This window comes from Bombina bombina, chromosome 5 (assembly GCF_027579735.1).
Source record: "Bombina bombina isolate aBomBom1 chromosome 5, aBomBom1.pri, whole genome shotgun sequence".
In the NCBI taxonomy this organism is placed as follows: Eukaryota; Metazoa; Chordata; class Amphibia; order Anura; family Bombinatoridae; genus Bombina; species Bombina bombina.
In genome coordinates this window covers 265,945,065-265,957,721 of record NC_069503.1, presented here as the reverse complement: position 1 = coordinate 265,957,721, position 12,657 = coordinate 265,945,065, and the positions used below count along the sequence as shown (strand labels likewise).

Sequence of the window (12,657 nt, the reverse complement as noted above, 5' to 3'; positions counted from 1 at the left end):
TTCAAGTTAGACAATGATGTAATTCAAGGTTTTTGTTTGATGTTGTGGAACTGAACAAAAACATCACTGAGACATTTAATTTACTACACAATGACCAGGCAGATTAATACGTCATCACATGCTCAATAAATGTATCCAGCCCAGCAAGCAGAAACAGTGTGTGAAACTCAATGAGATGTTTTCATCACTTGGCTGAGCATTCATCCCATTAACTTTATGGAAACACCATTGTCCAAGAGCAATAAAGCATTAAGTAACACAGACGGGTGCTGGCTGCTAACACTCGTCAAACCTTAACCTATCATGTATTAAAATTTGTTAATTAAACTTATGAGTAAGGTGAATGATTTATGGCTCTACTAAATAAAAGGCTTCTATAGCACCACTACTAGCATTTTAACTACAGTGGTAAAAGATTTCTATATTGTGTTTTTTTTAACTACTTTCAAATAAGGTTTCATTGACAATATGTATTTATAAGTTTGTTTTTTAAAAGTTTTGAGGCCAACTAATATTTTTTGAAACAAGTATAGTGCAGCACCTTTGAAGCAAATGCACGCTACCTAAGTATGCTTAAGTACAAAAGGTTGTTTTGCGTTATCGAAGAACTCGTCTAGAAGACCCCATAGCTCCTCTAAGCATACCTAGAGTACAGAATGTTGTATTGTGTTAAAGTGAAACATTGCTCTAAAACAGTGTTTTTCAATTCCTCAGAGCCCAGTTGAAATAATCAGCTGATTCGTAACCATGGTTACTAACCTGTTCTCACCCTCAGCTGATTATTTCACTAGTAAGGATATAATGAAAATCTGGTCTACTGGTGTGCACTGAGGAAGGAGTTGAAAAATACTGCTCTAGTAGATCATCATTTCCATTACCATTTAATATGAGCATGTGTACATTACATGCAGTCTAAAGGAAAAGCTGTGGTCATACACAAATGGGGGAAGGTTTCAACATTTAGAGAAATGTTCCTCTATTATTTAGCTACAGATCAGTTCCCTATATATGTCCATTGTGGATACATATGAACACCTTGGTTCCTAAAAATGCATATGTTGTGTAGATGTAGATCCACTTTGTATAACTGCTGATAAATACATGCCACCGACATGTCTCTGGGAAGGTGAAATATTTGAATGAGGATGCACAGGGAGCATTGTACCTATATTCTGTACAAAATTCAATCTCTCACTGATACAGTGATACATTTTATAAGAAACATTTTTCTAATGCATGGGGTATTGGATTTTTTTTTATTTTTAAACTTTTTCATTTTTATGTCCCTTTAATGGAAAATCCCACTCTTACATAAACATATGATGGCAATCCCCACATTTTCTTCCAAATATGTCATCTTAGTATTTGTAACAGCATAATGTGGGTCCAGAGCAGGAGTACAGGGTGACCAGATGCCAGAAGGATACACAACGAAGATAGCCAACCTATGCCTAAACATATCCTTTAAATAGTATAGCAGCACTACTAGCACACCTCAGCAGAGATGGGGGGGCATGCACTCTCTCAAAGAGTAGCTCAGGCAGCCAGTCATCATCATGGCACCCTCTATCCTGCTCTGTGGTGCTAGAAAATTACTGATTTATTGCCCTCTTTTTATTGCTGGATATAGCAATTGCTGGACTCCAAACAAAACCAGTATTCACTGCTGAATATCACATTCAATATATCCTTTTTACTTGAGTATGAAACCAATCAAAAAGTGAGATAATCATTGCTTTGGGGCAGATAACACAATGAATGGAGTATGTGAAGCACTGTCTTTGACAGCCTTATTGACATTGCCAAATGGGAGACAGACCCTTATTGCAAACCATACTCCTAGCCTCTGTCACATATGCAGAAAGATGGTAGGTGGGATCTAAAGCATATAAATTGTGATGTGAAAGAGCAATTATAGCTCTCTTTGGACAAAGTTTATTTGCTTTGAGAAAGGCGTTATTACTGCTGAAACAAGTAGAGCTGATTTAAAAAGAGCCGTTTTCAAAATATGACAGAAATATCTCCAGATTCATCAATAAACATTGAAGATTTTTTACCCAATTCTGTAAAAATATTCCATTTAGTACAGTTTGTTGTTCAATCTTTCTTCTTTATGCTGAAGATAGTTCTTAATGACTTTGGCAGTATGTTTAGGGTTGTTGTCACGGAATAGAACATGTTTAGGACCAATCAGATGCTTCCCTGGTGGTATTGCATGATGGATGAGTAACTACCTTTACTTTTCAGCATTAAGTAGACCATCAATTCTGACCAAATCCCCAACACCATTTGCAGAAATGCAGCTCCAAACTTGAAAGGAGCCTGCAACATACTTCACTGTTGCCAGGAAGACACTCATTCTTGTATCTCTTTCCAGCCTTTTGGCGAACAAGCTGACTTCTGCTATAGCCAAATATTTAAAATTTTTACTCATCAACCCAGATGATGCAATTTTTCTGCATCCCAGGTTCTGTATTTTCATGCATAGTTGAGTCATTTGGCCTTGTTTCCACATCGAAAGTATGGCTTTTTTGGCCACAAGTCTTCCATGAAGACAACTTCTGACAAGACTTCTCCAAACAGTTGATGTGTGTACCAGGGTCCCACTGGTTTCTGCCTAATCTAAACTCATGACACTGATGGGCACCTTCAGATTGTGATGGGAAGTAAACATGATGTGTCTTTCATCTGCTGCATTAAGTTTCCTTGGCCGACCACTGCGTCTGCAGTCCTCAACATTGCCTGTTTCTTTGTGCTTCTTCAGAAGAGTTTGGACAGTACATATGGAAACCCCTTTCTGCCCACAAATTTCTGTCTGGGAGAGACCTTGCTGATGCAGTATAACTACCTTGCATCTTGCAATAGTGTATGTCTTGCTGTGGTTTATGACTTTTGACAATAAACTAGCTTCAACAACCTCAACCTTTTTAGAAGAGTTGGCTCTCACCCGGTTTTATTCCTACTACACACTTGTTCCTTTTTTAGTTAAAGGGACATGATACCCAAATGTTGAAACACTTGAAAGTGATGCAGCATAGCTGTAAAAAGAGGACTAGAAAATATCAGTTGAACATTTCTATGTAAAAAAGAAAGATATTTTACCTCAAAATGTCCTAAGTATTCACATTGTAAAGGACTTTAAGCAGCAAATCAGTATGCCTGTCCCGGGACCTGCAAGGGAGCGTGCCTCATGCATACTCATGTTATATATTTTTAACAGTATATATATATATATATATATATATATATATATATATATATATATATATATATAATTAAAGGAGTATTTGGTGTTGTCAATACTTGTTTATTAGATGGACTAGGCTCTGTGCATGTACTAGTTCACTAGCAGATGTCTGTATGCATATATGCCTGTATCAATACACACGTATATATATGTTTGTTGGATATAAGCCAGTCTGTTACTCAAGCCATGTGCACAAGAAAAAGGAAGCGTCTATATACTGGGGGTGTGAAGATCAGCAGCCTAAATTATTATCATAAGTTCCCCAATTAAAACACAGAAATCTAGAAAACATAGCTAAACTAGAGGTGGATTGAAGAATACATAGTTCCCGGATGATTCCTTATTGTTCATTTGAAAGTACAATGTGCGTGTCTTATTCACATCTTAAAAAAATAGTCATTATTTGTAAAATGTGCACTTACTAGACAGTACCTCAATCCAAATGAGGTAAGGTAAGCGTATTTGTGGGAGAGCCTAGTGTGGCACTTCTTCAGAATTGTCGCAATGTTCACATTCTACTCCACAGTTATACCCGTAGAGGTCACTGGATTTAGACATTTTAGTTTAAGGTAATATAGATTAGACAGCAGGACAGTTGTATATAGAAATGGAGAGTATATGAATACACATCTAAGATAGCATCTGTGTTAAAATAGAGGAACCAAACACAGAGGCACATGAATAGTACTGGATATACAATGATAGCTTCTAGGTTTTAGCAAGACTCAGATTGGCCCACAGAGCACTGTACAGCCTGTTGTAGATTAGCAGACTGGGATAGTATGCAACACAGTGATGCCTACAGAGCACTGTTCAGCCTACTTTAGAGCAGCAGGTAAGCAATATAACAAAGATCCTCTGCAATTTCCTGATTTGTACCATGCAAGCTGGACTGAAACCCGGAGAGGTCACATCTCAAAGCTGCTAATTTGTGAAAAGCTTGGAGAAGCCAAAAGTTTTTAAGTAACGAGAAGGAGGTGCAGAAGAACACATTAACCAGATAAATGAGATACATATGATTCTTTGGCTTGGAGCCAAGAGAAGTTTTCTGCCCTGCTACAAGCAGCATTGAAGCAGTTCAGAGGGGAAGGAACGTACAACGTGGACATTGCAGCGATTCTAAGAAGTGCCACACAAGGCTCTCCCACCAATACGCTTCCCTTACCTCATTTGGATTGAGGTGCTGTCCAGTAAGTGCGCAATTTACACATAATGACCATTTTTGAAGCTGTGATTAAGACACGCATATTGTACAACTATACTTTCAAGTGAACTATAAGGAATGATCTGGGAACTGTGAGCGCCAATCCAACTCTTGTTTATCTATCTATCTATCTATCATCTATCTATATACAGTATATATATATATATATATATATATATACACACACACACACACATGCATACATACATATATTGTAAATAATTCCAATAATAGTCAAACCTCCACATCTGTAGCAGTCTGAATTACAGAACCGGTGCCTTCAACATAGTGTCCATACCTTTAAAATAAAAATAAAAAATTGTTAAGGTTATTTATTCAATCATTTAACAACTGATTTTGTTTTTCTAACATCTTCATAGTATACATTTAGAAAAAGACATCTTTTATTTGCCACAATGGTTAAGCAGCTAATTCTTGTAGGCTTGATAGTCCTGGAGGTGCAGACTTCTGTCAATCCAAAGAGAGTTGCAACCACTGTTCCCTCAAAGGTGTGCTTGTGTGCACCTTCTTTCAAGAGAGCACACATGCATTTTGACAATGCGCACAGTCAGGATTGATAATACTTTTTTTAATGCAGGTTTTTTTTTTTTTTTTTTTAAAGGTTGGTAGTCAGCATGATTTTTGCGCCCCTGATACTAGTTATATAGATAAGTGAGGGATTGAGAAATACAAAAAAATGTTTTCACCACCTTCACACTGGCACTTCAGTATGTAGTGTTGGGTAAATAGGCAGTTATTACTATCAGCTGTCTTTACACTACTTAAAGGGACAGTTTACTCAAAAATGTTCTCCCCTTTAATTTGTTCCCAATGAACCACTTTACCTGCTGGAGTGTATTAAATTGTTTACAAGTATTTCCATTACCCTTATATTGACATTTGAATTAGTTTATTTAGCCTGTGGTATCCCCATCCATTCTAAAAGTTTTTGGCCTCGAGGTCAAGCTGTGTAATCACAGCCAGTAGAAGAGATTACACTCTCAGTGGGTTATAGAAGAGATAAGGTAATAAAGTGTTAATTTTCCATTGTTCTAAGTATTGGTGATTGGTTTATGGACAGATATAAGATAAAGAAGCAGGTATATGTACACAATGTGATAAAGTAATGAGATCTGATTATACCTACAAGCTCAACCCATTTTATTAGGTTGTGGCTTCAAAACATAAAATCAGCTAATTCATATACACAAATAAGCCTTAAAAAAAGCAAATGTCATACATTTTATACTCTGCAGCTGGCAAAAAAGTAATTGGAAACATATTAAGGGAAAAACAATTTTATAGTATACTGTCCCATTAAATGCTACCAACTGACAGTGGGCACTGGGCACAGTGCTAGGACAGCAGTATGTAAAGGAAGCGTTTTCCTCTGTAGGATCCCTGCCTTGCTTGCAATAGCCACAGGGGCCTGCAGACTGAATTATGAACTAATTACGGTATCTATTAGCATGTGCTTTAGTCTGGGTGTCTAATAATACTTAGAAATCTTTAACACGAGAAAACACTCCAGTTCTGTTTTATGTATTAAGTTGATTGACTAAATCAAAAGCAAGTTCTCCAGATTTGAAATTAACTCTGTACATTGAGACATTTTTTCTGTGAGTGTGTGCATATGTGTGTATGCGAGACAAAGGTGTGAGTGAGGGAGAGTGTGTGTAACAGAGAGAGGGGTAGAGTGTGAGAGAAGGGAAGAGAGAGAGAGCATGAGAGGGGGGAGTATGTGTAAGAGAGAGGGAGAGCGTGTGTGAGAGAAGGAGAATATGCATTAGAAAGGGGTGAAGTGTTTGAGAGAGAGGGGGGAGAGAAAGGGGAAACAAATAATGTGAGAGAGAGGGGGGAGAGTGTGTGAGAGATGGAGAAAGTGTGAGGGAGAGAGGAGGAGAAGTGTGTGTGAGAGAAAGAGAGAGTGTGAGAGTGAGGTGTGAGGAGACAGTGTGTGTGAGAGAGGGACAGAGTGTGAGAGAGAGAGAGAGATGGGGAGAGTATGATAGAGGGGGACGGGGAGGGTATAAGAGAGGGGGACTGGGAGAGTGTGAGGTGGAGAGTGTGAGAGAGATGGGGAAATTATGAGAGAGGGGGACAAGGAGAGTGTGAAGAAGTGTAGAGAGACACAGGTAGGAGAAGAGAGAGAGAGAATTTGAGAGAGAATGAGTGTGTATGTGTGGGAGAGTGAGAAAGAGAGAGATGTCAGTCTGCTAGTTTGTGTATGCGTGCTATTGCGTTCACAACATTTTCAAGTTTGACTACACACAAGAATAAAGTAAATGGTCCAAAAAATGCAGCAGTACAAATTTTTGCACACAGTACTCAACAAGATTAGAGCGAACACTGGTTGCAACATGTTAAAGGTGTTAACCTTATCTTCTTAGTGTAACCCAAACCCTAGCCATAATGCGTCCACTTACATACATCAAGAAAACTTACAAGCATTGAAGATCAGCTATGAAATGAAAGGAAAGATTTTAACACTTTGACAGCGGTATTGATGCAGACACCAACAAAAACAAAAATGTATACTTACCTGATAAATCTATTTATTTTGAGGTGGTGAGAGTCCACTAGGAGGAGGCCACTAGGAGGAGGCAAAGATTCCAAAAAACTAGTATTCTATCACTCCAATTTCAATGATCTCTTACATATAGCCAAGTAAGGAAAAGTAGTAAGGTAGGATGGACAGAGCAGGTAAATGAGGTGCAAAACTAAAACTGCCATCAGAAAAAAATAAAATAAACAGTGTGGGCCTCGTGAACAAATGAAGAAGGGATAAAACATTTGGAAAGGCAGGCACCTTATTTCCAGACACTGCTGCTTGGATAATTATCCTACCAAAATGTTCATCAGAAGAAACAAATACCAGAAGAAGCAAAATCATTATCATGTTGCTGCCTTGCAAATTTGTTCAACAGAAGCTTCATTTTTAAATACCCAGGAAGTGAAAACTGATCTGGTACAGTGAGCAGTAATAAGTAAGCATTGTGGATTAAAATCATTAACCAAGGAGCCAAAGTAATGGTCATAACCTTCTGACCCTTGCAAGGACCTGAGAAATTAATAAACAGACTAGAGGATTGTCTAAAATCCTTTGCAGTCTGAAGATAAAATTTTAATGCACTTTAATGCTGCAAAACTTTAAGAACAAGATTAAGATTCCAAGGAGGAGTAATCGATTTAAACACAGGTTGGAGAGTGACCAAGGTCTGACAAAATGATTGCACATCAGGCACATCCGCCAAGCGCTTATGTAACAAAAAAGACAATGCTGAAATCTGACCCTTCAGAGTACTCGCGGACAAACCCTTTTCCATACCATTCTGGAGAAAGGACAAAATCCTAGGAATCCTGACTCTACTCCAAGAGTAACCCTTGGATTCACACCAATACAAGTATTTACACCAGATCTTATGGTAGATCCCACACTTATTTATCTATCGGGTACTTATAGAGCGCAAACTAATCACTAATAAGGTTCTCAAGGGGCTAAGGGAAAGCAGATAGGAGGAGGGGGGGGGGGAGGGGATGGGCGTTCAGTCGAAGAGCCAGGTTTTGAGGTCCTTTCTGAACTTTGTAAGGGAGGTGGATTGTGTGAGGTGCAGTGGGAGGGTGTCCCATGTCTTTGCTGCTATGTGAGAGAAGGATCTTCTGCCCGCTGTGGATTTGCTGATGCGGGGGATGACTGCGAGTGCTTGGTCGGCCGATCGTAGTTGTCTGGCGTGTAGAAATTTACGTGGTGTTTGATGTATTCGGGTCCGATGTTGTGTAGGGCCTTGAACGCGTGGGTAAGGAGCTTGAAGGTGATTCTCTTGATGATGGCAAGCCAGTGAAGGTTCCTTAGGTGTTCGGTGATGTGGCATTGGAGAGGGATGTCGAGGATGAGTCTGGCTGAGGCGTTCTGGATAAGTTGGAGTCTCTTTTGGAGTTTGATGGTGGAGCTGGTGTAGAGTGCATTGCCATAGTCCAACCGGCTGCTGACAAGGGCGTGGGTGACCGTTTTCCTGGTTTCGGTAGGGATCCACTTCAAGATTTTTCGTAGCAGGTGAAGGAGTGGAAGCATGTTGAGGTGATGGCATTGATTTGTCAGTCCATGGAGAGTGATGAGTCCAGGATGAAGCCTAGATTTTGTGCGTGGTCGGTTGGGGTTGGAGGGTGACCGAGGGCTGTGGGCCACCAGGAGTCATCCCATGTGGATTTATTGGGTCCGAGGAGGAGGACTTCGGTTTTGTCTGTGTTCAGCTTGAGCCGGTTGTCATTCATCCAGGTGGCGACTGCTGTCAGACCTTCGTGGACGTTCTTTTTGGCGTTCAATCTCCAAGCAGTTAGCTTCAGAGAAACAAGATTTGGATGAAGGAAGGGACCCTGAAGTAGAAGGTCCTTCCTCAGAAGAAATCTCCAAGGTGGAAAAGATGACATTTCCACTAGGTCTGCATACCAGATCCAGCGAGGCCACGCCGGGGCTATGAGGACTACAGATGCTCTCTATTGCTTAATCCGTGCAATGACTCTTGGAAGGAGAGCGAATGGAGGGAATAAGTATGCTAGATTGAAACTCCAAGGAACAGCCAGAGCATCTATCAGAACTGCCTGCAGATCCCTTGACCTCGAGCCGTACCTCGGGAGCTTGGCATTCTGTCGAGAAGCCATGAGGTCCAGTTCTGGCTGCCCCCATTTGAGAGTGAAACTGGAAAACACCTCCAGATGAAGTTCCCACTCCCTGGGGTGAAAAGTCTGTCTGCTCAGAAAATCCACTTCCCAATTGTCCACTCCTGGGATGTAGATCGCAGAAGGACAGCAGTTGTCGGTCTCCACCCACTGAATAATTTGGGCCACTTCTGTCATGGCCAAGGAACTCCGAGTTCCCCACTGGTGGTTGATGTACGCCACCAAGGTTATGTTGTTCGATTGAAACCTGATAAACCGGGCTAAAGCTAACTGAGGCTAGGCTAGTAGACCATTGAAGATCGCTCTCAGCTCTAGAATGTTTATGGGCAGAGCCAACTCCTCCCGAGTCCATAGGCCTTGCGCCTTCAATGAGCCCCAGACTGCTCCTCAACCCTGAAGGCTGGCATCTGTTGTTACAATCACCCAAGAGAGCCTGCGAAAGCAAGTTCCCTGGGAAAGATGGTCCTGAGACAACCACCACAGAAGAGAGTCTCTTGTTGCCTGATCCAGATCTATTTGTGGAGATAGATCTGCATAGTCCCCGTTCCACTATCTTAGCATGCATAACTGCAGAGGTCTGAGATGGAACCGAGCAAATGGAATGATGTCCATAGAAGCCACCATCCGGCCAATCATCTCCATACATTGGGCCACTGACGGTCGAGGAGAGGCCTGAAGGGCTAGACAAGAGTTGAGGATCTTTAACTTCCTGACTTCTGTCAGAAAGATCTTCATCATAAGAGAGTCTATTATGGTCCCTAAAACAGTACACTTGCAGCTGGAGTCAGAGAACTCTTTTCTAGATTCACCTTCCATCCGTGGGAGTGAAGAAAAGATAACAAGATCTCCGTATGAGATTTTGCTTGTTGAAAACACGGTGCCTGAACCAGAATGTCGTCCAAATAAGACGCCACTGCAATGCCCCGAGACCGGATATCTGCCAACAGGGCTCCAAGAACCTTTGAGAAAATTTTGGGGGCTGTGGCAAGGCCGAATGGAAGAGCCACAAATTAAAAGTGATTGTCTAGGAAGGCGAACCTCAGAAACTTCTGAACATTAAGGTATGCATGGGAACATTAAGGTATGCATCCTTTAGGCCTATGGTTGTCATGAATTGACCCTCTTAAACCAAGGGAAGAATGGAGCGAATAGTCTCCATCTTGAAGGATGGAACCCTGAGGAACTTGTTTAGGCACTTTAGGTCTAAAATTGGTCTGAACATTCCCTCCTTTTTGGGAACAACAAACAGATTTGAGTAAAATTCCAGACCCTGTTCCTGTGGAGGAACAGGAACTATAACCCCCCCCGAGAGGCAAGGTCCTTGACACAACGTAAGAACCCCTCTCTTTTTGTCTGGTCTACAGATAATCTGGAAAGAAGAAACCTTCTTCTGGAAGGAAAGGTCTTGAAATCTATTCTGTACCCCTGGGATACAATGTCCACCGCCCATGGATCCTGGACATCTCGTATCCAAGCTTGGAGCGAAAAAGGAAAGTCTGCCCCTACTAGATCCACTCCCGGATCGGGGGCCGACCCTTCATTTTGATTTAGAGTCAGCTGCGGGCTTCTTAGTCTGATTCCCCTTATTCCAAGACTAGTTAGGTTTCCAGGAGAGGAGGGTTTACCTCGAAAGATACGAAAGGATTGAAAATTACTCTGACGTCCTTTCTGCTTATTCTTTTTATCTTGAGGAAGAAAGGAACCCCTTCCCCCCTGTAATGTCTGAGATAATCACAGCCAAACCAGGTCGAAACTAGGACTTACCCTTGTAGGGAATCGCCAAAAGTTTGGACTTAGATGAAATATCCGCAGACCAGGATTTCAACCATAGGGCCCTGCATGCTAGAACCGCAAATCCAGATATCTTAGCTTCCAGCTTAATGACCTGTAAGCAAACATCCAAAATAAAGGAATTGGCTAATTAAAGAGCCTTAATCCTATCAGCCAATCGGAATTCGACGGACGCCATCTTGGATGACGTCATTTAAAGGAACCTCATTCATCGGGAAGTCGTTGTGCCGGATGGATGCTCCGCGGCGGAGGAGCGAAGAAAGAAGATTGAAGATGCCGCTTTGCTTGAAGACATCGCTGGATGGAAGAAGACTCTTTGCCGCTTGCTTGAAGACATCGCCCGGATGGAAGAAGACTTCTTTGCCGCTTGATTGAAGACATCGCCGGGATGGAAGAAGACTTCACTGCCGCTTGATTGAAGACATCGCCCGGATCGGATGAAGAGTTCTGCCCGGCTGGGTGAATACAAGGTAGGGAGATCTTCAGGGGGGTAGTGTTAGGTTTATTTAAGGGGGGTTTGGGTTAGATTAGGGGTATGTGGGTTGTAATGTTGGGGGGTGGTATTGTGTGTTTTTTTTCAGGCAAAAGAGCAGTTTTCTTTGGGGCATGCCCCGCAAAAGGCCCTTTTAAGGGCTGGTAAGGTAAAAAAGCTTTGAACTTTTTAATTTAGAATAGGGCAGGGAATTTTTTTTATTTTGGGGGGCTTTATTATTTTATTAGGGGGCTTAGAATAGGTGTAATTAGCTTAAAAATCTTGTAATCTTTTTTTTATTTTTTGTAATTTAGTGTTTGTTTTTTTTTGTAATTTAGTTTAGTTTATTTAATTGTATTTTAGTTTAGATATTTGTAGTTTATTTAATTTATTGATAGTGTAGGTGTATTTGTAACTTAGGTTAGGATTTATTTTACAGGTAAATTGGTAATTATTTTAACTAGGTAGCTATTAAATAGTTATTAACTATTTAATAGCTATTGTACCTAGTTAAAATAAATACCAAGTTACCTGTAAAATAAATATAAACCCTAAAATAGCTACAATGTAATTATTAATTATATTGTCGCTATCTTAGGGTTTATTTTATAGGTAAGTATTTAGATTTAAATAGGAATATTTTAATTAATAATATTAATATTAGATTTATTTTAATAAGAGTTTAGTTAGGGATGTTAGAGTTAGATAGGGTTATTATACTTAATATATATATAATAACGATATTAACTAGATTAACCCTAATATAATTAGGGTTAATATAGTTAATATATATAATATAATAACTATATTAACTATATTAATCCTAATATAATTAGGGTTAATATAGTTAATATAGCTGGCGGCGGTGTAGGGGGATTAGATTAGGGGTTAATGTGTTTAATATAGGTGGCGGCGGTGTAGGGGGATTAGATTAGGGGTTAATACATTTATTATAGGTGGCGGCGGTGTAGGGGGATTAGATTAGATGCAAAAGAGCTGATTACTTTGTGACAAAGCCCCGCCAAAAGCCCTTTTAAGGGCTGGTAAAAGAGCTGATTTCTTTGGGGCATGCCCCGCAAAAAGCCCTTTTAAGGCCTGGCAATAGAGCAGTTTACTTTGGGGTAATGCCACGCAAAAAGCCCTTTTCAGGGCTATTTGTAGGGTTAGACTTAGGTTTAGTGGTAGGGATAGTTTAGTATTTTAGGGGTTAAATAACTTAATATAGCTGGCGGCGGGGTAGGGGGATTAGATTAGGGGTTAAATAAT

The 12,657-nt window shown here is 40.4% G+C and overlaps 1 protein-coding gene across 2 annotated transcripts in view; it reads right to left on the bottom strand.

Moving 5' to 3' along the window:
* Positions 1-12,657, bottom strand: part of TRDMT1 (tRNA aspartic acid methyltransferase 1) — a 425,365-nt gene that overhangs the window by 21,535 nt on the left and 391,173 nt on the right. For both annotated transcript variants that reach the window (XM_053713982.1, XM_053713981.1), the window contains one exon: positions 4,692-4,749. In XM_053713982.1, the coding sequence (XP_053569957.1) occupies positions 4,692-4,749 (58 nt within the window). The remainder of the gene's footprint in view (positions 1-4,691; positions 4,750-12,657) is intronic.